Here is a 26758-nt window from a genome sequence, read left to right as displayed (position 1 = left end):
TTATCTCACTGACCTCTATCCAAAACATCCTTTTCTTTTTATGGACACTGTTTTGATATAAAAGACGCTCATTCATTGCTCTCTTCATGAGATGTGGAGGAGGACATGGTAACATCTGGCCGTCGATGTCTGGGGTCACATTCATCTTTTTCCTCACATTGTGTTGAATGCTCAATGAACTTTTTGTCCTTCATCAGGCAGACTTTTTATTCTATGTTTCATCATTGCCAGCTATTCTTAACCGTGCGGGGTGACACATCCTGCCGAGCAATGTGCTTTTGGGATTTGTACTGGGATGTGTTATAAAGAAGCACCTGCTCTTTTCTTTGTCAGCGCTTACCTGATATTGCTAGAAACATGAAGATTTGCTTAAAATGTGCGCTTTGGAGCTTAATCTGTCATTAGCTACAATAAACTCCAAAAATGAGTCTTGCATTCATTTTATTAGAACCTAAATGCTATTATGCACTAGGGCTGTCGATTTATGTGCAATTAATTATGGAAAACATACAGCGTTCAAATTATTAACACATTTGGTCCCACTTTATATTAGGTGGCCTTAACTACTATGTACTTACATTTAAGTTAATCATTTGATACAGTGCACTCATTGTGTACATGCATCTTTTTACATTGTACTTATATTTTTTTAAAAATACCTATATGTAGTTACATCTGTAATTAATTTCTGTCATTACATTTATAATTACACTGTGGACCCATCCCTTACACCTTAACCAGCCCTTAAACCTCCCCATACCACCAAACCTGTCCCTAACCTTACCCGTATCCCACCTAAAAAGCTTCAGAAGTGTTTTAAAATATAACATTAACACAATAAGTACATTGTACTTACATTGTACTTATAGTTGATGTAATTACATTGTAACGCCACCTAATAAAAACATTCTTTTGCATGCAGTTGCTGATAGACATGATGCAAAATGATTGAATGTAGGATAGCATATAAGAATGCCACAAAAATGAAAGATATGAGTTAAAAAATGCACCTGTATAGATTTTTTTGTCTTCACTGTATATCACATGAAACAGTTTACACAAGCTATGTAGCGTTTTCCTGCATATCTGCATGATGGTAAATGTGATGTTGATTTTATGCTACAATAAACATGAAGTTAATATGGTGTTACATTTAAAGTTAATTTGTCAGCATTGTCTATTTTTGCCCGATTTAGCATTAGAATGTAATTCTAGAGTTTCATTACTGAATGAATCTGCAGATTCTGAATGAATCAAGTGAGCTGATGATTCAATGACCCATCATAAAATCAACCAACCGAGTCGCTCATTAAAACTATATATATATATATATATATATATATGACTTTATTATCTTTTGGGGGCAACCTTATAGGCCAAATTGATTCGATTCTTCGATTCAGTTGTGCTTAATAACACTATTATATTCATATGCTGAAGCATAAATGTTTTCCTATAAAAGTGATTTCGACTTGGATTATGTCATTCATCATATGCTGCTGTTTTTTTAGTGCGATTTATTTATTATTTTTTTCAGTTGTATAATTACATAAATATCTCAAAGGCAGCTTCAGCTGGATGCTGTTTATCACATATTGTAAATGTTCTGTGAAAATGTCAGATCGCTCTGAGTACTCAGTGTTAATTATTCTGCTTATTTTATATTCACAAAAGCAGCTGAGTCATTAATGTGGTTTTGGTCTGTCGTTAACATTAAGCATCACATTGCGAGGGTCGTTTTTGCATCAGCTACTTCTTATCAAAGGTAGCTAGGTGGAAAATCTGCTAAAACGTTGACCTGGAGGTTATTTGATGCAGAAATGAAATTATGTGTCATTTTCGGTCCAGATTGATTTGATTATGTGCATCAAAATATTTCAGAAGCAAGCCTTTTGAACCATGTTTTTGTTCAGCGCTAGTTCAGGTCTTTATTTATAATAATCATAAAGATCCATCACCGCCACATTAAATACAAATGGAGATGGCAAATATTTTTTTAGAGACAGCAGCACAAACAATAACCATATTCAGAGAAGGATTTTCTTTGTCACTATTAAATGGCAAATGCTGTATATGTTTTCACTCATAAATGTAAAAAGACAAATTGAATAATCACTAAAAGACACACATATAATAAAGCCGTGTTCCTGTTTTCTATATGGCCAGGGTTCAACAAACCTGTTTCCCAATGTCAAGGCAGTATATATCAACCTTGTACTTGTCCTTCACGTCAGAGGTGGTTTGCACAACACAACACTTGCCAAAGGGGCTGAATGAAATGACCTTTTGCATGCTAAAGAGAAAAATGCAATGCGCGGGCCCTTGTATTGGTATATAAAAATGTGTGTTTATTGAACTCTCGTTCTTGTAAGTTGAATAATATCCCCTCATTAATTGAGAATTCAAATATTCAAATTTATGCTAATAAAGGTCTCCGAAGTGTGTAAGAGAAAAATATCTTGACTGAAATTGCTAGAAAATGTTTTTGCTAAATTTAGATGCATACACACTAAATATTTGTAACTGTAAATTTTAAAGAAACTGTAATCTTGTTATTTGTTTGTATTTATTTGTGCTTTTTTGCATAATCTTTTTAAGTTTATAAAACATAAATAAAATGACAATAAGCCCCCGTGACTCAAACAGTAAAAATCTTGCTGCTGGCAAGGTCATATAGCCAGGTGGACCAAAAACATTGGGCTTTGTTCTTTGAATGTTTAAATGCAGTGTAAGTTGCTTTGGATTTAAGCATCTGCCAATTAACTGCGAAGAGTTACAGTTGATGCACCAGTCCAAGCTATTTACATGACAGAAAAAGGAAATGTACGCCCACAGCTGGCATGTTTGGGTGGCGATGTAGTTTTTCTCTCGGGCTGTGGATTAACTGTGGTTTGGCGGATGAGCCACGTCCTTGAAGAACAATGATTTACAAGATGGCCTTAGCATCCATGGCACTGTAGAGACAAGGCTGGAGGAAAATGCTGGCCAATGAGAAAGCCATTGCTCTTGTTCCTTATCTGACACATCGTCCATTATTAATGGAATACTGAATTAGTTTGGCTCAGGAGAGATAGTAATGGAGTGAGAGATGGAAAGAAAGCATGTCGATGAGACTGACGTCGGATACAGAGTAACTAGATCTCTAATTTCTTGTTTGTTATCTCGAGGAGATAAGGTTTCTATTTTATTGAGAAAAATCATACCAGTGTCCTCCTTAAAGACAACTTAACTTCTGCTGAATGTTGGTTTAAGAATGAATATTTTAGGTTACCATATGCTCATATTTGCGTTTGTAAGATAGTTTCCATGCTTGTTTTTTGCATAAATTATTATAATGTTGTGTATTTAAGTGAGTAGTGTCTTTTGTGATCCTTGATAAATTTTGATAAAATGAAACAAATATTAATGTTTTATTCTAATCTTTAATATTGCAAAATGTATTTTTTCCTGTTATGGCAAAGCTGAATTTATACTTGTGTTTCTCAATATTTTTTGCGCAAACCTTTTTTTCCTATTTAATTAATAGTAAAAGAAAATCTTTGTGGCATTATGAACGTCTTTACCGTCACTTTTGATCAGTTTAATGCATGCCTGTTGAATAAAAGCATTCATTTTAATCAAAAAGAAAGACAATTCCTGCCGACTTCAATATTTCAAATTGCAATGCATTAAACAAACACAGCGATAAATGCAATGACAAACGTTTCTGAGCTACATCATTGCCGCATGAGCCCAGCATGTCGCAGGTTTAATTCAGAAAGTGACGTCAAATTCTGGGAAATAAAATGGTTGTTGCATTTTTAATCCAGTTTTGTATAAAAATATCTTAGCTCTTCTCAGTACAGCCGTAATTCTGAGAGCACAATAAGACAAGAAGGAGATGTAGTTTGTGATCCAGGTTATATTTTTTGTGTGTTTTTGCATATTATGCAAAGTACACTAATAGGTAAGTGGCGTGCTATTCTGAACGGCCCGTTTCATTTAAGTGTTTGGACAAGGTCATTTGTGACCTTCAAATTTAATTGTTACTATTAGTAAATGTCAAGTTCAACAAGAGTGCTTTAAATAACCAGCAAGTACTGTTGTTCTCTCCAGGGTGCAAAGAGATGGACAGCAACCCTTCAGATACAGGTCACAGATGAATATAAAATTTCACTGGTTCATTAAAACTGAGCGGAGGTGTTCGAACAGCGCACGCCGTGATGCCACACTCTTGAGGGAGTGTGTGATTATTTTTACTCCGACTTCTGAAAAATAGTTCATTATTTTGTGTTAGCTGGTGACAGATCCACAAACGACGTGCTAACAATTACATTTCGCTGGCGTTCACTGCACTCACAAAAGAACAAAATAAAAGCGTAATTCATTTTTCATGCGCTGCAGTCCTGCTGCGTTTTATGGACATGAAACATTAAATATCTGGCGAGTCATGAAGCAAATATAGTTCTGAACTCACTGCTTGTACCCGACGGTAGATTTCTGCTACATTGGCATCAGTCTGCAAAGCACATCATGGCTTGACCTCGGCGTCCTCGCACATTATAAAATCGCAATGACAAACTTTGCTGTAGGCTCCTGGGTCGCGTTTACATGTAGATTCTTTTCCGCAGCATCGTTTTCACATACTATATGTCATGAACGTGTGACCTTAAGCTGCCACTTTATCTTTATGTGCTTTTGCAAGCTCTGAGTAAGATTTTCTCCGAAATGTTCTTTTTTTCCCCATAAGACATGTGTCTCTTTCTAAACATAATTGGCACTCGAGGAGGCTTGACGATTCCTTTTGAGGCATTGCATTTTTAGCGCGATAGTGAGAGTGTGAGAGATGGCAGTTTGAGGTTTCCTCACAAATTATTCCTTTATAACAGCTTCTATAGAAAGAACTGAAATGTAAAAAAAGAGATCTATAAAGGATGACGCAGGGAGTGGGACTCTTAATACTATATGTGTTCCATATAGGCTGACCTATTTCCAATGTAATAGATTTGTCTCTTTTCTTGCCATGCAGCACATATGCAAATTTTAACATGCTTTTGCATTCACCCAGATTCAGATTCATATCAGTTTTGATCTTTTAAAAGTTCTTAATTACCAAATGGTTTTCTTGTACTTTTTCTTTGTGCTTGTACTTAAACCTTTGAAATGATTTGCGTTTCAGTAAATCTAAGAGTCGCTTCCAAAAAGAGTTGATTCTTATGCGTTAAGGATCAAAAGTCGACTCTGTTAAGGAATCAACTCTTTAAATCGGTTGATTCGGTTCACCAAAGAGATTCGTTCACATTTGTTTGCTGTTTAACTTCTGTATGTAACATTCATTATGTTGCGACAAGCAACTTAAGCAACTGATAAGTTAATATTATTATTACTATTATCGTGTCTTGCACAAGCAAAGTGGTTAAGGTAGAGATAAACCAAAAATCTTGATGAAATGCAATTGAATAAATGTAACAAGTATATATTTGCTACAATGAAAGATGAGGTTAAAATAAGTTAGAATGGAGTCTCTGCATTATGTATATATGCAGGTCATAATAGTTATGCACATGTATTTTGTCAGTTTGCTAACTATATTAAATGCACTGTTGGTGACTAGAGAGATGCTAACGCTTTGTTTATTGCTAAGACCATACTAAGATATCATGGAGATATGTATACGGGTGAAACATTATCAGTAGGCTACATATATGAACATAAAACCTTCTCCAATCGTTTTAGGTTTGATTAATATTAATGTAATGTTACCTGTTAGCCCTTGCGAAATTAATGTTACCTCACGGTTTGCCATTGTCTTTTTAATTTTTGAAATATTTTAACACAAGCCATCGTAATGTTCTGGTCACTATATAAGCCATAGAATCCCATCCATCAATCCCAAATCAGATCTGGAGTCTATTCAAAAGATTATAGATTCGAACAGCACTGCATTTTGGATACACAATAGGGCTATTGATGCTTCATCATTTCATTAGTAAAACAAAACAATGACATTAGAACACAGTAATAAAAGCAAGATACCACAAGAGTCATGCCACAGATCAGCAGGCTTTCGGCTTGACGCTCCGTATAAATGCGATTCTTTAGTTAATCTAATTGTCTTATAATAGAAAAGAGAGTAAGTTAATTACTCATGTTTTCTCTGGACCTCTCACCACTGGAGCGCAGAGAGAGAGGGATATAGAAAGAGCAGCCAGGGAGAAGATGGAGTATCAGAGGTCTGCTGCCTTTTCCAGTTGGCGTAAGATGAAATGGCTAATGACAGGGAGCACCGGCAGCAGTTCCAGCAGATTTCTGGCAATATATTTACATGACTTGATGCCAACTTACACTTGATTAAAGTAACGTTGCATGGACTGGTGGTCATGTATTCCTGGCACCGTTCAACCAGGAAAAAAAGTGTCGGCTCTTGTTGTCTTTAGCTCAGCTGGCACCACGAAAAGGTCATGGCTTTGGTTCGCAGATAACAGATAAAATGACTAATTTGAAGGCATTGTAAGTAGTTTTGGACAGAAATTTTAAACGCATAAAAGAAATGCAATTTATTGTGTGTTAAAAGACATTGTGTAGTGCTAAAGTGGTAGATCTTGACAAAATCTCTGATTGGTCCCTATGTTGATCAACAGTAGGCAGATTAAGGGTGTTTCATGCCAGGGGATGAGAAATATAAGGGAAACATGCCAGTGCCCGGATGCCAAGATGATGCTGCAGCCAACATGACACACTTGTGTCCAATGCTTTGCTACATTTAAACTAGATTACAAAAGCATCTTTATATATTTGAGTTTCAGTGAAAAGAATTAATGATCTGACGGTGTCTACGTGAGACACACTGGCATTTATGAAAGCATCCAAGATCCTTGATACAGATGGATGTGACATATGTATAATTTCAGTGAACACTCTTGAAAATGACCCTGTGGTCAGTCAAGATAGAGCATTTGTCTTTGAAGTCAACACTAATAGGTGCCCATGACCCATTTTGCTTAAGTGATAAGATGTATTTTTAGAAAATATGTGGGATGGTACTTTATTTTATCCATTATCCATTAATATGTTTTGTTTTGTTGACTTTAAAGGAATAATTTACCCAAATTTGCTTACAACGTAACCATGTTCACCAATTGGCTCCTCTGCAGTGAATGGCTGCCGTCAAAATGAGAGTACAACCAGTTGATAAAAAACATGACAATAATTATATTCTCATAAATTTCCTCTAAAAGGAGAAATGCATTCAAAGTGTAATTCTCAGTACACATCTTCTGTGTCTATCATTTTTCTCTTTCTGTTTTGTTAGCTTTGAGTAACCTGAGTCCTTGAAGTGATGAGTCAATTTCTGAGAATGAGTCTAGATATATTGACTGCCATCCAATACTTGCTCGATTATTGTCTTCAAATGAAAATAGAATGAAATGCTGATACGTATATGTGATGCACGGCACTGTGAGACACTAATAAATTCATTCAACAATATGTTATTGAACTTGATATTATTGATCTCTCTTGATTGCTCGCTTTGGTGTGTCTTCCTTGTCATAGCCTAAAACAAAGCATTTTTTCATCTCTTTTCCAGCCGTCAAGTAAGAGCTACATTTCCCATTTAGAGGCGAGCACCTCATCCCTCCAACAGCCATGGCAGACGAGGCTGACATGCGCAATGAGCTGACGGACATGCAGGCCAGAGCTGATCAGCTGGCCGATGAGGTAAGTACACCTTCAACATGCATGGGAGACGCAGGTCTAAAAATAAACACTAAATACGGCAGTATCTGATTATAAATAGACCCGTCCCAGCATGGAGGAGCCAATGAACACACCATGGCTTCCAGACGCGCAGCAGACGACTCTAAAGAGCATCTATGAATAAATAAATCAGTTTTGTGCAAAATGAAGCGGCTGTATATTAAGACTTCTCATCTATTTGTCATGGAGAAGTGGAGGCTGCTTGGTTGCCACCAGACAGAAGCAGTCAGTCGTGATCAGTGAGAGGTTCTCCACTTATTTCAGACAGAACCAGCCTCCCTCACAGCACCTGCCCAGTGGGGGTTCAGCGCTGGCTTTGATAGACGTCTAATCACACAGGTCCCCTGCTGAACAATCTCAACTTTGACGCACAACTGCATATGGGAGGGGCCACACACGTGACTGACCATGTCATTAGAACGCTAGTGCAGTATTTATGTAGCAACGTGATTGACATTTTTGGGTGTACTATACCTTTAAGAAAAAGACGTTATTATTTTTGTCTTAAACAATCAAACAATAATACAATTATTGTTTTAACACTGCTTATAGGCACTAAATGGATGGGGGAAAACTCTGTCATCAACAACAAAAAATGATTGTAAATAGTTTTTTGTAATTGAAATAAAACTGCAATAAAAGTATTTAACATAGTACTATTAAATGGAAAATGAAGACGTGAAAAAGGTGAAAATTAGAAATGAGCAACTAACTGTAAAAAAGAGGTAGTAATAAATGAAATAAACTAAGTAGTTACAAAATATATTAATATAATATAAATATATAATAAATATATAATAAAAATAAAAGCTTATGTAAAATATAAATAAATACAATAATATTGTTGAAAAATGCACTGTGTACTAGTAAGTGAATAAAACTGAATAGAAAAATTGCTAATTGCTATTCTGTAAAATATATATAAACTCGCAATTCTGACAACTTATCTGATTCGAGCTGGAACTTATAATTCGCAATTCTCGGAAAAAAGTCAGAATTGCGAGTTTATATGACACAATTCTGAGAAAAGTGTTCGTAATTGTGAGATAAAAAGTCGTAATTACCTTTTTTTAGATTTATTCAGTCCAAGAAATAAGCTTCCATAGTGTTCAGAATTTTAATGTATGGTGACATGCAACAACTAATATATGTGAGGTTACGTAAATGTGAAAATAGACTAAAATTGGAGCTTGCTTGTACAATATATGCAAACAGAAAACCAGACTTCTGACCTTGTCTGGTTAATATGAAACATTCACAGACAATCCAGGGAGCTTACAAGTAAACAAACGTTTTCCGAGGCTTTTTTAAACATTTTGCATCAGTGAACAATCTGATTATTGTGTGAAATCCAAATATACTTGCCAGCTATTGGATTGTTTTTCTTGACAACTTGTCGATGACTAGTGCCTTAAAGTGTCGCATGAAACAGTATTAACACAGAAAAAATGATACCCTTCACCTTCAAACCCTCGCAATGACGAGGTGGTGTATAGTTCCTTATGATACGTAGTATGACTCTTGATGAAAGCTCTCTAAAAAGAAAATCAAGATCTCAATAATGATCTTTAATCCCAGCATCCTGTGGTGCGGCACAGTCATATTTCTTCAGCTCAGATATATACACTGGTCTGGAATGGGAGAGCTTTAAATATTCATGAGTGGATAATGCTATCTTGAGCTTTCTTTGAAGGAACAGGAAGGAAAGGAAGAGGAACAGAAATGGCTGTACATTCAGCTCAGTCTGAACTTGGCAGCCATTAGTAACATGCTGTCGGAACTGACATTATGAACATTATGTACACTTTTAGAAATAAAGGTACAAAAAGCTGTCACTGTGGTGGTACCTTTTCACGTTTGTACATAAAGGGTCCATTTTGGGGCCTCAAAGGTGCATATTAGTACTTAACGTGTACATATTTGAACCTAAAAGTTAATAACAAAAGCGTACCTTTTGAAAAGGTACCACCCCAGTGACAGCTTTTGTACCTTTATTTCTGAGAGTGTACCAACTGTGGTGCTCGACGCGTAGCGTTCAGATACAACACGAAGAACCAGACAACAAGCAGGAACATATTAGCTGTTGTGTGGGTAATAATAAGTGTGTTTTTCTTTCTACAGTCTTTGGAAAGTACTGGCCGCATGCTGCAGCTGGTCGAAGAGGTAAGATATTGACTCAACTCAGTAAATAGCAGAAAACCACAATGCTGTTCTGTCAGCATATTCAATTACACATTGCATATCGAAGATATAAATATAGACGCGCTGTGATCACTAGGAGAAATTCCTACTCATCAGTTTGGCTGAATACGAAAAGACGTTTTTTACACAGAGTTTGGTGCATTGCTTGTTTTCACGGCCCCTGAAGGTCAGAAATGGAGACGGTGAAATAGCACCGAATTTCCTCTCTGCGATAAAAATCAATAATGATTTCAGAGAAACTCTATCTATGTGTTACTGATAGGGCAGCGGCGAGACAGAGGAGAGAAAACGAGTCTTTCTAGTGTCTAATAGGGATCAAACACTCCTGACCCCACATGTGAAGATGGAAGATGGTGTCAAGAAAAAAGTGGTGTTTGCTTCGGCGTTATAAAGATTGGAAACCTTTTAGTTTTAGTTTTTTGTTACCAAAGCTATATTTACCTGATCAGAAAAACTATGAAAACAAGCGATATTATAATACATTATTCTAATAATTTTATTTAAAATGAATTAATTTGCGACAGGATTCTTCCAAAAACACTCTAATTTGCTGATTTGAACATTTGAGAATGGTAGTTATTTAAAATTTGTTGGTGTTTTTTACAGCAATATTAAAATATTTACTGTATATTGAAAATTAATTTAATGCATCCTTTCTGAAAATAAAGTATATTTTTATTAAAAAAATAAAATAAATAATACAAATATCCGAACCACAACTTTTGAGGTTATGAGACTTAGACTTTATTTACGATTGTCTAAATACAACAATATTTAGAATGGCAGCTCTCAGTAAACTTCAAACACATTAAAAACACATTTGCACATAAAAAAAATATTGCAGCCAAGATGCATAATATTCTTGGTTGCTGTATCTTAATGTTTCTTTAAAAAAACAGGCCCAGTACCCAGTTTTTTGAATTACATCCTGAAATTGGTTATCCAAAGTTATGAACAAATCATTCTCCTGCTTCATTTTTGCCATTGCTGGAAGAAAATTGCATACTTTGGCTGCTAATGAACTTCAAAGGTTAGCGGTGCTGAACAAATAGAATGTTCCCATCTGGTTCTTGAATCTGATTTCATATTAAACGCTTCCAGTTTCCATTATGCCATATGTCACTCTGATTAAATGCTGAGTAAATGCACAACATACCTATTATTGGTAGTATAAAATGAGTTGACAGAGCTCATAAGTGGGGATTTTACTATAATGAAGTATATATTTTTTTTTCCATTGCATATAAAGATTCCTAACAAACCTCAGCATTGCTCAATCATAGTTAAAATAATGAGGTGATGTGACTTTCCTAATTAGATAATCAGTTGTTTTTTTTGGGTGAATAGAACCTGTGTGCGCCATATTGCACACATACCTTCAGAGTTCAATCCAGTGCTGTGTTTACAATTCTGAGCTAATTTTAGCTCCATACTGTCTGCCACCTCATTGCCTTCTTATAATTACCTGCCAAATGAATAAAGCGCTCTTGAAGAATTTCAATAGCTGTAATAATGCCGCGCTCTACAGTCTGTCCTCTGCTGAAAAGCTCTTTTATTCCCCGCTGTTCTTTTCTCATCTTATATCTGACCTAAATATGTGTGAATCTCCTTTCTGTTCACCTGTAGGCTTCTCTCACTTATTTATTTCCTCTTTTCTCTTGCTTTGCCGTTCTTGATGGATTAGAGTAAAGATGCTGGTATCAGAACTTTGGTTATGCTGGATGAACAGGGAGGTAAGTTACGGCGAAAAACTCATTATGGAATCATTTAATGAGGTTGTGCAGTAAGTCATTTTTATTTGCTTATTTTAACTTGACTGTCTATACGCTACTCGTAATACTTTGTCAGATGAGCTGTTTTGCAGATTAAAGAAATGATTTTAAACAATTATAAACATCAGGCCGTCATGTCAAAAGCGAAGCTTTGAGAGTCATGTAAAGAGGTAAATTGAACGATCGATGTTGCTGGTAATGACAAACAGCTCTCCTCTTCACCAGATGAAATATATCTGTGTACAATCCCTGGGGCGAAAGACTTTCCAGTTAACACTCAATGCTATTTTAGGATGATTAGACAAACATACTCCATTCCACGAACAGCATAGGCATTTTTATGGAAAATAAAGCTATAATTGATTTATCAACGATGTGACTCGGTTTAATAGAAACACGTCTCTATTGACAAAGTAAGCCTTTGTAATGCTTGAGGCTTTATTTGGTTTTATGTGGATAATAAGAAGTGTTGAGTTCCTTTCCACATGGAAGAGAAATTTTAATTAGTCTGTCAAAACAACATACAGCCCTTCTTCTCGTTGTGTTAAATTATGGATGTTGTGTTCCTCAGACTGCCTCAGGACAATCCATTTCCTACCTTAAATGATCCTGCTACCTTTCTTGCCTCCAGTTTTAGAGCAGAACAATAGCACGTCCCATAAAGCAGTGCTCTGATTGCTGAATGTAATAGTCTCCTACAGCTCAGACGGCTTCCAGTTAGAAGTCCACTTCAGGAGACATTTAAAGGGACATATAATGTACCTTTTTTAACTAAAGAACTACATAAAGGCAGTCGTCTAACTCAAGGGCAATGCAACATTATGTCATTAATCATATTTTCAGAACCTCTACTGCCAGTCTACTTTGTTAACTGTCCCAAAGGGTATGGTACTCCTTCTGTTTATTTACAGATAGAATATGGCATAGAAGCAGCCAAGCACAATTTTAAAATTCTTTTGGTGTTGCAAATGAGCTTCATTACCAGGAGTGGGGTTCGAACCCACGAGGACAAACGTCCATTGGAGCTTAAATCCAACGCCTTAACCACTCGGCCATCCTGGTTGCCATTGCTGTTGGGTAGTTGTTTGGAGCCGTAAGGATATTTGCCCATTGCATCAAAAGTCCAAAGCCTTAACTGTTTTTGATAGGAGGTAGTTGAAGTGACTGCTCCTATAATACGGTTGCAAGGGTCTGTTATCTGCCATCTCTAAGACAGCGCAGCTTTCCTGCACTGATTCACGCAAGAAAAGACATTACCACAAGTGGAGTTTGAGCCCCACAGGGCACTTGTTCATTGGAGCTTAAGTCTATCGCCCTGACCACTCCGCCATTCCAGTCGCTTTGTGATGCTTTATTCCTTTTAGAGGTACTTCAGAACCAGTTTTTACAAGACTTCTTTGTCGGAGACACAATCATATATAGCCATCTTACTGAATTTCACATGTAAAGTTCCCATTAATCTACCAGGAGTGGGGTTCGAACCCACGAGGACATTTGTCCATTGGATCTTAAGTCCAACGCCTTTACCACTCGGCCATCCTGGTTTCTTAAACTGAACAGTGTCAAATAGGAGAATAGAGTGATTGTAATGTATAATGACAAGATTAAACACAATTTTTTTTTTACTGCAGAGACGGTTTGTGTAATCAAATCAACGAGAATCGCTAGAAATTAAGTGTCCCCAACTAAGTAAGCCAGAGGCGACAGCGGCAAGGAAATAAAACCCCATCCGTGACAGAATGGATAAAAAAAAAAAAAAAAAAATATGGGGAGAAACTAAGCTCAGTTGGGGGCCAATGCCTGTATGCTTTCTGACATCTCTATAAGACCAGGCAGATTTTCTGCAAATATTCATAAAAGGTTTGACATTTGATACTGAAAGTGAGGTTTGAACCCATGAGGACATTTATTTATTGAACGTTATGTCTACTGGCATAACCACTTTTTATTTCTTTTAGAAGTACTTCAGAATCAGTTTTGAGGAAGCTGTTTGCTGGTAACAACCACATACAGCCGTATTACTATTCTGCATAAAAACCCCATTTATCTACCGTGAGTGTGGTTCGCCTTAACCACTCGGTTATCCTGGTTAGTTGTAGCTGTTTGGTAAAGCACTAAAATAGCTGTGTGCCATCACACTGCTGGCTCAGTCTTGGTGTTGTTGTACTTAAGACACAAAAAAGTGAAGATGTGCTTCATATCACTGTCAACCAATGACAAGATAAGTCTTTCTCACCTCCTTTCCCCTTTTCTTCAGTCACACTCCTCTTGCTCATGGGATTAGTAGCAAAAACCAAATTAGCCATTTGGCTTGTTGTCTGTATATGGTAGAAACCCTGTTCTTAGCTATTTAAACTAGCTAAGAAGAATATGAATTTTAGTTCAGCTTTCAAGATCAATTAAGGGCAGATGAACAGACACTTAAACGTGAATCTTTTCATCATATTTGCTCATTTTTATAACATTGCAACATCTGTTGTGCTCCCCAAGGGATTTTACAGTTTTCTAAAACGGAATGTGTATCCCTTCAGTCTGTTGTTCATTTCAGTTCATGAATGATCAACCATTACATTCTTCAGTTTACTTTCCCCTTACCGCACAATAACTAATATTTATGCTCCATATTTCATTCTCTTTTGCTTTTTATTTCTGTTCTGTTTCTGATCATCTTTTTTCTTTCTCAGCGTTTGCTCGCTATGTTCACACGTTCATAATCATCCTGACAGTTTCTTTTTTCAGTTTAGCTCAGACAGTGGCGGCTCAGTTACAGTGAGCAAGTGCCCAATGATGCCAAGCACTCATGCCAACAACCACTGGGTTCCCTAAAAGCTCAGCGGAGCATCCCTATTACAAAATATTAGCATATGCTTTTTTGATTTTTAAAAGGATAGCCAAAAATGAAGTCACACTTATGTTTTTAGCTGAATGAAATCTCTAGTCTCTTCCCTTTCAATTTCATTATCACTCTTAAAGTGCCCCTGTTATGTATTTTTGAAAAATGACCTTTCATGCAGTGTGTAACACAAGTCTAAGTGAACAAAAAAATACTGCAAAGTTTTAATTCTAAAAGTGCATCGTGTATAAAATTCTTGTCTCTCAAAAGAAAGAGTCGACTCTGAATCAGTGAATTGAGTCACTTTTGAAAAACGAGTCCCAAGCCATTTCATGCTGATGTGAACATGATATATTAGCATATTGCCCTCCCACTTGTTGCACACGAGCAGTTGAGCATGAATTAAACAGCATGTGGATTGAAAAGACTTTTTTTTTTTGCGTATATCGCTCTACGTCTCATAGCCCATGTTCTCGGCATGACCTAACCTAACCACCCACTGCATCATTCAAATGTCTCACGTTTTGAGTAGATGTGTTTCTGGACAGCTTAGATGTCATTTGTCATCATCGTTTGTCTGCCAGGATGCAAAGTCTCATTTCATTACTGTCACCCCTTTGTCCTGACCAGAACAACTCGAGCGTGTTGAAGATGGCATGAACCATATCAACAAAGACATGATGGAAGCTGAGAAAAGTTTAAAAGATGTAGGCAAATGCTGTGGACTTGTATGTCCCTGCGACAAGTAGGTACTGGTGAAGCGTCCAAGGCTCTCACCTGTCTGCTGCTGTCTGACTGTCTCTTGTCACTGTGAATGTTTAAGCCTCTCTCTTTCTTTTTGTCCCTCTTTTCCTCCTTGCCTTCCCTTTCTCTTTCTCTCCATGTTCCCTTTCCGCACTCTTTATTTCTTTTTGGGGGCGTAATTGAATAATGTTTAAATCAGAGCAACTGGAACGCATCGAAGAGGGAATGGATCAGATCAATAAGGACATGAAAGAAGCAGAAAAGAATTTGACGGATCTAGGAAATCTCTGTGGTCTATGTCCATGTCCATGTAACAAGTAGGTGATGCCTGTCGCCTGCCTGCCTGCTTGCCTGCCTGAACCCGACAAATAGGAAAAAAACGCATGTGGCCAGTTTGCACTCTCGCTCTTGCTCGCTCCGTAGCTGCCACTTCCCCCAACTGCGCTCTACCTGGACTACGTCTCTGCGCATGGGGATGGTGGTAGAGCTAAGTCCGTCTGCGACTCCACTGGTTAACCCATAGTTGTAGCTGTAGGCCCTGCTCTCTGCCGGCTGAATGCGCAAATATGCTGGGCTCTATGCTTCACTGATCCGTTGGTCAAGGACTGTTGTTCGTAAATGTTAAGTGCCTGCTTAATATGCATGTGCTCCTTTTTGAAATGCAAGCTTTACACACTCTTTGAATGAACTTTGCGGACCGCAGATTAAATTCACGCTTTATTTACTTGAGGCTGGCAAAGCTGGCTTCTTACAAAAGGGTTTCCTGAAAGGCAAAGCATGTCACTGCATGTGGATAACATGGTGGAAAATGACATCTTGGCAATGTAAACGGCCTGTGTAATTGATTATAGTACAGCTGATTAGCTAATTATGTATTATTCGTGCCTTAAAGGTGCACTAAGTCATTTTGCATTCTGCTCAAGTCTACAAAATGTGATCGATTAAGTGGTGCTCCAAGAACGATCATATACTGTCCAATAGCACTGGGACATTTCTTTGTGTGTATCCTCAATGTTCGTGTGTTAAACAGACTATTGGATAGTACGTTTTTTCAGTGACTCGTCTTAATTTTAGCGATAGTGCGTTTTTTTTCAGTGACTCGTCTTAATTCAGCAATTTTATTTCAGAAAGAGACTGTGTGTGAGTCACTGAATAATTCTTTTATGGGTTATGGAACACTGATTAATTTAGGGTCAATAAAATGGCTTTTTTAAACAATTCATTGATTTGTTCAGGAAGGAAACAAGTGGTTAAAAGTGAGTCACTGAATCATTTTCTCAGCTGATTTGTTCAAAATCACTGATTCATTCAGGAAGAAAAACAAGTGAGTATCTGTGATTCACATCATATCATATACTGAAATGATTTGAGAGTCACTTAATTGTTGGTTAATTAAAAAAAAAGATTAATCCAGCATCTAAACTAGGATTGTCTTTGAGTAGTCCTCATTTATTTAACTAAGCAATTGATCCATTCAAAAACACTGGTTTAATCCAAAAAGAAGCAACTGACTATCACTATCAGAAAGCCAGTGCTACTGCAGGATCTTGCAGAACTGTAGGGCTTCAAACATGACTCGTCCAATCCGAATTTAGAGTAACATCTTGTTTTTTAAAATGCCATGCAAAAAAGATTTTGTAAAAAAAGTTATTGTGGGTTTTGTAATTAACTATAAAACGAAAATAAATGACTTAGTGCACCCTTAAAGCTAGTAAACACTCAAGCACATTCAGTCAAGTTTTCAGCAGTATCCAAGTGGGCACAGACATCAGTTTTTATTATTCTTTGTTTCATGAGTTGCAAATATTATGTTAATAATATTCTGTGTGACCAACTCTTGCATAATGGTGCAGGCACTGCATAAATACTCATGTGAGCAACTGTCACTGGCTGAAAAGTGTTGAACGGTCATTGGCGGTAATGCAGGCCATCACCAGTTGTTTGATGAAGTATTTATGAATGTTAACTAATGGTTAGTTTCTTATTCCTTTTATGTATTTGGGGTTGAATTAATCAAAGCGTAACAGAGCAAAATAGTTAATGTATATATATTCATTTTGCTTTTAAAGTCAACATGAAAAGCAAGTTAGTTTAATGAATATTCAATGGGACATTGTCGAGTGGGAGCTTGATTTTATGCATCGGAAATTGATTGGATTGGGAAACCGGTCTTTTTATGACAGGTGGCTTGATTAGAGGGCTTGTAAACCGAAAAGAAAAGTCATTCAAGGGTGATGCAAGTTATTACATTTTGGTGAAAGATAATGAATCATGCACAGTACGACAAGAACGTGTGTTAAAAAGGTAAACAAGGTCAATTTTGATTTCATGTTGACTTTAAAGCATGTGCAGATGAATGTAAAGGAGGTTTTGGCTTACCTCGGAACTTTTATTCATGTTTCTTTTTAAAGACACGCACCTGTGTCTGTGTCAGTAAGGATTAAGGTCACGGTTGAGTCTCACTGCCTCTGGTCAGAGCTTTTCATATCAGCTCCTGTAGTCACAATGGCAGAGGCATAAGGCGATGTGTATCATAAATTCTCCATATACTGTAGAAACAGCCCTATCTTACATAAAAGGTTGAAATGAAAGGTAACAGCTTATAGGAAATCACCTGCATTGCTTAGAGAGTTGCTGTGAGCTTTGTTCAGACAAGCAGAAAACAAAATCCCATTTTTTACGTGTGTATCTGGACCTCAAACCTGTTAAAAAGCAAACCCAGTTCAAACCACAGTCATATATTGTTTCAAATCTAATTTGATTCATATTTCAAAATGTGGTTAGTCTGTCTTTTCCATATTTGGCACATGAGTACCACAGGAGCTGAGGTAAAACTTAAAAAAACTTAAAAATATTGGGTTGTTGTTTTGGGTAAAGTAGAAATGTTTCGTTCGCTGTGAAAGGGGAATTACTAAGGTCTATTGTAGCACAGCCTTCTCCAACAACCTGTGGGAGGGTGTGCTCGTCAATAAAAATACATTTACTGGGCCTCTTGAATTTAGCTACATTTCTCTAAGAAGAAGTTCTCTTGGGATCATGTGACGCTTAAAGGGATAGTTCACATTCTGTCATCATTTACTTACCCTGTGTAAGTTTTCATCTGTGATATCAATGCCAGTATTAATGCTATACTGTTATAATATTTATTAATATATTTTTATTAGCTTTTTATATATTAGTCATTTTGGTGTGCTTTTGTCTTTTTTTTCTTTCTTTTTTTGTTTACATTTGTTAATCTTTTATTGTTCTTTTTTTAGTTTCAACTTATTGTATTTCAATTAGCTACCAAGGCTAATATAATTTTTTTTTTATCTTACATTCGTATTTATTTTTTATTTTGCCTTTATTTTATTATTTTCTTAAATAGTTCAGCGAACCATGTGTTGTAGTTATATGGACCATGGAGTATTTTCTTATGTGTTCCATGAGGATAAGTAAATTTTCTTATGTGATATGAGGATAAGTAAATTTTCTTATGTGATATGAGGATAAGTAAATGGTGGCAGAATGTTTTTGTTTTTTTTGTCTTTAAGTTACTATGGTGACTGTTATATATTGGATATTGACTGTCTGAACAAACGGGTCCGATTTCATCACTTACTAAACATTGGATTTGAAAAATGGGTGCAGTGTGAACAAAGCCTTAGACCTTTACTGTATGCATACTGTTAATAAACAGCCTAATTCCCTTCCCTGCCTGAATGCAACGCATGTTACTTGTTCTGATGAATGCTTTTCAATTGGTATATTGATTTCATTAACGTACTGTATCTAAATGTTTAAAGAGCAGACTTCTGGAATAGGTCCAATCTGTATTCTTATTGAGAACATGTTTCTTCTGAATGCTTCTCTTCTGTCTCTTCACCTTGATAATTGTTGTGACCCTCCTCTAATTAACTGTCACATCTCCATCAGTGTCTATGTAACTGTCTGTCACACCCCACCGTCCGTGATGTGTGTACATTAGCTCCAGGAAAGCGTCGTTCATTTATTCATGAGCACCTTTAGTGCATGTAATTCCATAACATGCAGATAATCCTGACCACCGTTTCCTGTTTTAAGTGTTCTCTATCTGCATGTAGTTCCTTTCAGTGCATGTCTAGTGCTTTATAGTGTTACTGAACATCGTTCGGCTTCTCACCCCGTCTCTCACACTTCCTGTGGTTGTTCAGGCTGAAAGGTGGTGGCCAGGCCTGGGGTAATAACCAGGATGGGGTGGTGTCCAGCCAGCCGGCCCGTGTGGTCGACGAACGTGAGCAGATGGCCATCAGCGGAGGATTCATCCGCAGGTCAGTTACTTGGGAGAGTTTACTGCAAATGCAGTAGAATTCAGTGGAGTTTGGCGATTAGACTTTTGAGAGAGTCCTAATTTTATGTTTTAATCAATTTTATTTTATAAGCATGTTGCTAGCGACACAAACATCATGGATTTGATGTAAAAATGCTAAAAAAAAGTATGTGTAATTTGCTAAAAGTTCATGCATTTCAAACCTGAAATATGAAATGTTGAAATATCAACAATTATAATAATAATAGTAGTATGTTAATATGATATAAAAGCAATCCATGAAACCATTTCTTTGATCAAAATATTATTTGTGTTAGAGCCAAAATAAATGCTTCTTAGAATATTCTATCAATTAAAATTATATTAATTGCATCAACTGAGCTGATTGGTCCCTTAAATATAAAGGATAAAAAATCACTGCTGTAGCACTCTTCCTCTTAATTTCCTTTCTACACAATTTTTTTTCTAACATTCATTAACCTCGAGGCTAGTGTTTGAATGTGATTGCTGTTGTCATCTTAAATTAATGTTTTACATTTTTCAGGTAATATTTGTTGTACTGCCTTATATATTAAGTCTTATTGTCTTAATTTTCTCATTCAGTTTAATGCAGACTTTATAAAATTTAGCAGCTTCTGAGAATTTTGATAACAATTTTGGGTACAGTGCAAGGACTGGAGACGTTCCAAAATATTTGGAATAAAAATAAAACGATAATATAACGCCTTGGTGTTTACTATTGCTATTTGTTGCCATGGTTACAGGCCTCACCTGCCAATTAGAGCAGTGTATTGACGTCGGTTACTTGTTCATGTGGGCATTTTTCGATCATTAGCTCTTGTCTGCTGTTGTGTGGACGGATCAGTTTGAGCGAAATGTTAGTAAATACACTTGTCAGTCCCAAACGCCGACCGTGTGAGCGAAAGCTAATTGCGGCGCGGTTGTTTTCATCTATCTAGTATATCAACAGTAAGTACACCGCGCTTCACTTGTCAGTGAGTCACGAGGATCTCTATAATTGTCTGTAGAAGACGAATGTCCGCTTTGTGCCAGACTGTAGCTTCGGGCACGTCAGGAATGGTCATGAAACCACTGAGCTGTTGTTGGTCCGCTGTCTCAAAATATCCCCTGTCAGCCCACTAACGAAATGAAATGTTTAGCTAGAGTCCATATACAACTTAATTGTTTCAGACAGTTGTTCTAGTCATGCTCGTGTCAACAGAATCCTTGGGTGAGGTAATGTGAGTGAGAATGTGCTTAGTGTCCTTTTTCTGTCCTGTACAACTTACCAGGCTGTAAAAGCATGCTACTGCGACAGAGTAAAAAATTAAAAGATAATTGTGGCATTTTATCAGACATTATATCTTGCAATGTTGATATAAACTCTCAAATCAGAGAAGAATGAGTGAGACATATACTTCATACAACTGCAAGAATTGTGAGATAAAAAGTTATAACGTGGCAGAAAAAAAGACAATTGCGGGATAATAATTCAGAATTAAGTGACGTAAAAATTCAGAATTCAGTGTATAACTCGTAATTTAGATTTTATATAGAATTCTAAGTTTACATCTCTTTTAGTTTCTCATTGTGTAAAAATATTTAATATATAAACATAACATTTTTATTAAATATATGCATTCATGTGTGTGTGTGTACATATGTATAATAAATATACACAGCACACACACATTTCTTAATGAATGTTATTAATAAAATCATTTATTTTGGATGCAGATAATTGCAATTAAGCGTTTGACTATTAGTTATAAGCTATTAGTTAAAAAAGGTTTTTGGTCTTTTTCATAATACTTTGTGACATTATGGAAGTAAAATTGGTTGCAAATGCATTTCCATGTTGACTTTAATGTAAAAATCATCCCGAGGGTACTGTGCCCATCTTAGTCAGTGCTCTCAATAAAGCCCGTCTGGTTTTTTGTATGTCTTTAGGGTAACAAATGATGCACGAGAGAACGAAATGGATGAGAATTTGGAGCAAGTGGGAAGCATCATCGGTAACCTCCGCCACATGGCTCTCGACATGGGCAACGAGATCGACACCCAGAACCGTCAAATCGACAGGATTATGGATATGGTAAGATCATGATCATTACCCAACACAAGAGCAAACTCTGTCGTGAGATAAGAGCTTCTAATTATACCGCAAGATGCTTGTTTGTGCTTGTCACATCTCACTGTAAAAATACCTTTTGAGATCAATATCTGTTCGGAGTAGTGCAATTATGAATTTTGGATCATAAAAACATTTTATAAGGGAATCCATCATTATTAATTACTATTGCGTTTAAACTCAAGCACTCTGAACAGTGGATTTCTATGAGGGAGATTCAACAAAATCTAAAGGCATCTTGTTTAAATAAATGTGAAAAATAATGTTAATGCTAATGAAACATAATGCTAAAAAAAGACTTAGCGTTGATGACTTAAAATGAATTAAATTAATATATTACTATGAATATAATATTTTAAGTAGTATACCTTAATTAAAGTAGAATGACATAAAAAACACTTTATTAATAACTATTGATTTTACTGAAGAGCAGTTCATGAAACTTCATAAATCGCTAAATTAATTCATAATCAAGGGCTCAGCAAACTTTCAAGAGGCTATTTAAATAAATATATAATTGAATCAATAATATCATATAAAATATGATTAAAAAAACTAATAGAAATTATTTGTATTTATTTATTGAATAACACTTCTGGAATCACGAAATGAATCATATTAAGACTATATTGCTCATATAAGTAATAATTAATAAATAATTACTCATAACCTATTTTCAGTACTATAAAGCATATGTAATATGTTTTTAAATATAATAATATTTTGTTTTATGTTTTTGGACCCCCTTGAAAATGATATGTCACATCTCAAGGGTCTATTGATTAGAATAATAATAATTTGTTCTCATTAATTTCATGTGACAATAGCTGTAAATTAATAAATCCTGCACAATTAGTTGCACTTTCTTCAACAGTAAAATTATTCATGCATTGTGACATCATTTTCGTAAGCTCAATATAATGCAAAACAAACATTATTTCAAATTTTAATGTAATAAACTCATTTTAAACCACAAATGTTTTTAAAAATGACTGTATTTTATCACTTCCAGTTTTTTTTTTTGTGAGAAAGAGCAATCCAAAAAAAAGCTTATTGTATCTGTATGTATTATTTTTGTCTTCCAGGCCGATTCCAACAAAACCAGGATCGACGAAGCCAACCAGCGCGCCACAAAGATGCTGGGCAGTGGCTAAAACCCCTGCGAGAAGTGCTTTGGCTCCCTTTTCCTCCCCGCTGTACCTGCAACAGTGCACACGTGCTTCTCACCCGACCGGTTCGCACACATGCACTTATCAGCCCCTCTACGCTCTATCTAGGAAGTGTCGTCGTGTGTCTGTCTTAACTGATAGTCTAGTAAATGGTCACATTTACTCTGTATCTTTCTCTCCAAAGGTTAAATGTACATAGTGCATATTTGATGGCTAGAGCTCACGTGAAGTTTCTTCTTTTTGTTGGTTTCTTTACGTTTTTTTAAAGTGCGTATTCATGAAATATGCACGCATTTTTTTGGATGAAATTTCTTAAAGGTTTTTAGTCATCTGTGTGTCCATGCTCTGTGTTTTACTCGATATAAGCCATGCTTCATATTCAGATGTAGCGAGACGGGAGACGAAGTAGACCGTGAGGTGCAGGAGATCACGTGACGGATTGCTTATCTTAGCCTGCCATTTTGTAATCGCCTTTAGACAGTGTTCAGTAATGATTATTCCACCTAAAGTGGTCATATATGTATACAGCGTGTCACTTTCACTTATTATTACCCCATGTGTAGACATTACCGTACAGCATGGGCATGTCAGTACATGCGTTCAGTCTGAAGCAACATCACGATAGTGCCACTCTTTTTATTTCTGTACATCTGCAAAATGTGTCGGTTGATGTAAAATCGGAACTAAATGCCAATAAAAACTAAACAGACCTGAATCTATTGTTTTCTGCATCGGTTCTTTGTGTGCTGCTTCGTATCTGATTTGATATCTTCCCAACGCAGAGACAATAGCGAGCGTTTGCTGTTGATACAAGAGTGTTAGAGTGGCTGCGCGCTGTACTAACCCAGATCCTCTTTGAACCAGGGGCTTTACATGGATTATGGCTGGCAACGTCACTAAGTACTTCCAAATGCTGAAATACACAAGTACGCACACACCGGTTCAACGCACACGACACGGATAAACACGAGCGAGTGTAAACCTAGGTGTTAGGGGACGGCTGGCCTATCGCGATTATAGAAGTCAGCTGGCTGTAATGTACAGCAACACGAATGCAAATTATTTGAGAAGACAATGCTGGTTTGAGTTAAAATGGCTTAACGTATTGGTTTAGATATGAACGTTTTATTGCAAATTATATATTAATTATAAAATGATTTTAAACGGCTCGACTGTGTGAATTTCGAACAGATGTTGCTTCTGTGGTGCTTCTATTATTTTTTTTTTTTACTAATTAAAACATTTATTTTACTTCAAAGAAAAATGGCGTCAATTTTTTTTTATTTAATTGTAATTAAAAATCTTTGTTCTTTGTTTGTCTAAAAGCAAAAACTTCCCATAGAAAAAGAGGAATTTTGTCTTGTTTGTAAATAACAGAAAATATACATACATGTTAAAAATCACCACAGTTAGCATAAAGTTTTTTTTAAGTTTTTAAAAATAGTAAGTATACTATAGTTATAGTAAGTGAACTAAATTAAACACTGAGTCCTAAAATGTTTTTACTTTTATCAAGTTCAAAAATAATTTCACATTACATACATTGATTATGGCTAAATGAAGTTGTTAAAAGTCTAATTTTGTATATATATATATATATATATATATATATATATATATATATATATATATATATATATATATATATATATATATATATATATATATATATATATATATATATATATATATATATATATATATATATATATATATATATATATATATAAGAGTAATTTTTTTAAAACATTGTATGAATGTTTTTGACATTGGGAAAATGAATACCATTAACTTATGTAGTATAAAAAGGTAAGGTTTAGGCTGAAATCCAATGTTTTTTTAATTTATTTTATTTATTGAGGATAACTGGAAATCTGATTGGTCGTCTTTTTTGCAATTCCCTTAAATAATTAAAAGCCAATTCTTTAATGACATCACTGTCCAGGAAGTGACATCATTTTGGTGGGAAAATGACAAAGATCAGTAAGTTTTATTACATGAATTCTTAGATTATTATGTGTTGCAGATGGTTTGTCTCCTCTGAAAACATTAACAAATGTGATAAAATTACATAACCTTGTTTAATATTTTTCCATTTCAAAGCTTTCAAAATGTTACAAATGCCCCTCCTACGTTCTGCTTTTCAGTCTGAGAAATGGCTAATTTGAGCTCCGTGTTTTATTTCTGTTCAGAAATGGTATTACAAATTGCATTTTTGTTCTTTTCTGGGTGTCTGAAAATGCCCTTTTTACAGAGACGGTTACTTCTTTAAATTACAACAAGAGCATATTGATTCAAAATATTAGCATGACTGAAGTGATACTCAAGAAACACGGTCTCATTTGTGATACTAGTTACATTAAACCAACCAGACTGAGATGCAAACCAACCAAATCACTGTTGATAATATAAATCCAGAAAAACAAATCCATTTTTGTTTTTTCTCTTTGTTGGGGAGAAACACAATGGCGCTCTCATCAGATGGAGATAATGTCCTGTCCAAGCTGAAAGAGAGGTTGTCAAGTGTAGCCCGAGTCCTGACTTTCATATGGCGCACTTATCGCACAACCACAAAAGCAAAACACACATGAAAGCACCGTCAGCCAAGACCGCAATATCGTTCTGCTCTTATCAGAGACGTGCTCCTCTACTGCTCTGCAATCTCTTGATGATTTTCCTCTGCCTCATTTGCGGAAATGCATTTGGCAGATATGCATCAGTGACTTCTAGATGTACACCGATACAGTATTTTACACTGCCGAGTTAGAAACCAGTGTCTAGAGGATGCTGACGTCACACTGAACGAGTTCATACAAGTGCAATAATCAAGTGGTTCCATTTTCATTTCTGAAGACTGATTGAACGTTATAAAAGGCCTCCATAAAAAGCCTGCGAAATCCCCTGACAAAAGCACAGCTCGCTTCATGTTGACAAATTTGCTTTTAAAAATAGTTGTTTTAGATAGCCAACCGGCTTCATTTAAGTCACGCCGGCTCTACAAAAACATCTCATTCTTAATGAGTAACTAGACTGTTCATATGTTGCTTTTTAACAGGTCTTAGTTTCCCAAAATTTCTCTCAACAACTCCCCACATGTCCTTGTGAAGACGTTATGATACGTGGGACAAGATATCTGAAATGCAATGAATCACAAATTGAATGTTTAGAAACATCTAAATATCTTTGCTTATATTCAAAATAATATGAATAAAATGATTTATATTAATAACTTATGTTACTAATCATATTATAGAATATAATAATATAGTTTTTTTGTTGTTGTTGATTTTTTTTAAATAACTAGGTATAAGTAAAAAAGAATTACTATTTAAAATAAAACCAAAAAATAAGCATTTTGTCTATGTGCAACTTTCTAATCAAAAGCAGGTAGTATTTAAAATAAACATATTCTCATGTAAGAAATTCATTGGTCATATGTATTTTGTTAAGCCTGTTTTATTTATTTATTTTAAGCTTTACTTTTAGGCCCAGCTAATAAACCTCACTGAGTTATAACAACAGTATTTCTTTCCAAGACTTTTTTTTCTTGGTTATGTGAATGTTTAAGATAAGAGGAATGTCCCATTTTATATATTTATTCTTTTGCAAACATTTAATTTTAGAAACAGGTTCAATAAACAATTTGTGCTAACGTTGCGCGAACGCTATTAAGTAACTTTAAATGAACATTCTGTTAACATTACTACTACAACCATGCCAGAACGTTAAAACACTAAAAGCCACAAAACTCCACATCAGTTCCTTTTACGGTTTCTTTAAACGCAATAGCAAACTAATTTGAGTTAATATCTTTAACTGAATACCTGCCAGCGATGTCTACTTTACCGCTCCCGCTCTCTCAGGCAGAATTTCACCTGTGCT

General features: G+C 35.7%; 1 protein-coding gene and 2 non-coding genes across 3 annotated transcripts in view; 1 reads left to right on the top strand and 2 right to left on the bottom strand.

Moving 5' to 3' along the window:
* Positions 1 to 23591, top strand: part of snap25b (synaptosome associated protein 25b) — a 34460-nt gene extending 10869 nt beyond the window's left edge. Inside the window, exons 2-8 of the mRNA XM_043263434.1 lie at positions 7568 to 7698; positions 9859 to 9900; positions 11624 to 11672; positions 15488 to 15605; positions 19461 to 19577; positions 21527 to 21671; positions 22793 to 23591. Coding sequence (XP_043119369.1) covers positions 7627 to 7698; positions 9859 to 9900; positions 11624 to 11672; positions 15488 to 15605; positions 19461 to 19577; positions 21527 to 21671; positions 22793 to 22861 — 612 coding nt within the window. The 5' untranslated portion in view covers positions 7568 to 7626 and the 3' untranslated portion in view covers positions 22862 to 23591. The remainder of the gene's footprint in view (positions 1 to 7567; positions 7699 to 9858; positions 9901 to 11623; positions 11673 to 15487; positions 15606 to 19460; positions 19578 to 21526; positions 21672 to 22792) is intronic.
* On the bottom strand, positions 12691 to 12773 carry trnal-uaa. Its single transcript has one exon. It is a non-coding gene; the product is annotated as a tRNA-Leu (tRNA).
* On the bottom strand, positions 13173 to 13255 carry trnal-uaa. The gene has a single exon. It is a non-coding gene; the product is annotated as a tRNA-Leu (tRNA).
* Positions 23592 to 26758: the final 3167 nt, after the last annotated feature.

Source organism: Puntigrus tetrazona, chromosome 17 (assembly GCF_018831695.1).
Source record: "Puntigrus tetrazona isolate hp1 chromosome 17, ASM1883169v1, whole genome shotgun sequence".
In the NCBI taxonomy this organism is placed as follows: Eukaryota; Metazoa; Chordata; class Actinopteri; order Cypriniformes; family Cyprinidae; genus Puntigrus; species Puntigrus tetrazona.
The sequence above is the reverse complement of the archived record's forward strand: the minus strand, read 5'-3'. Positions and strand labels throughout refer to the sequence as shown.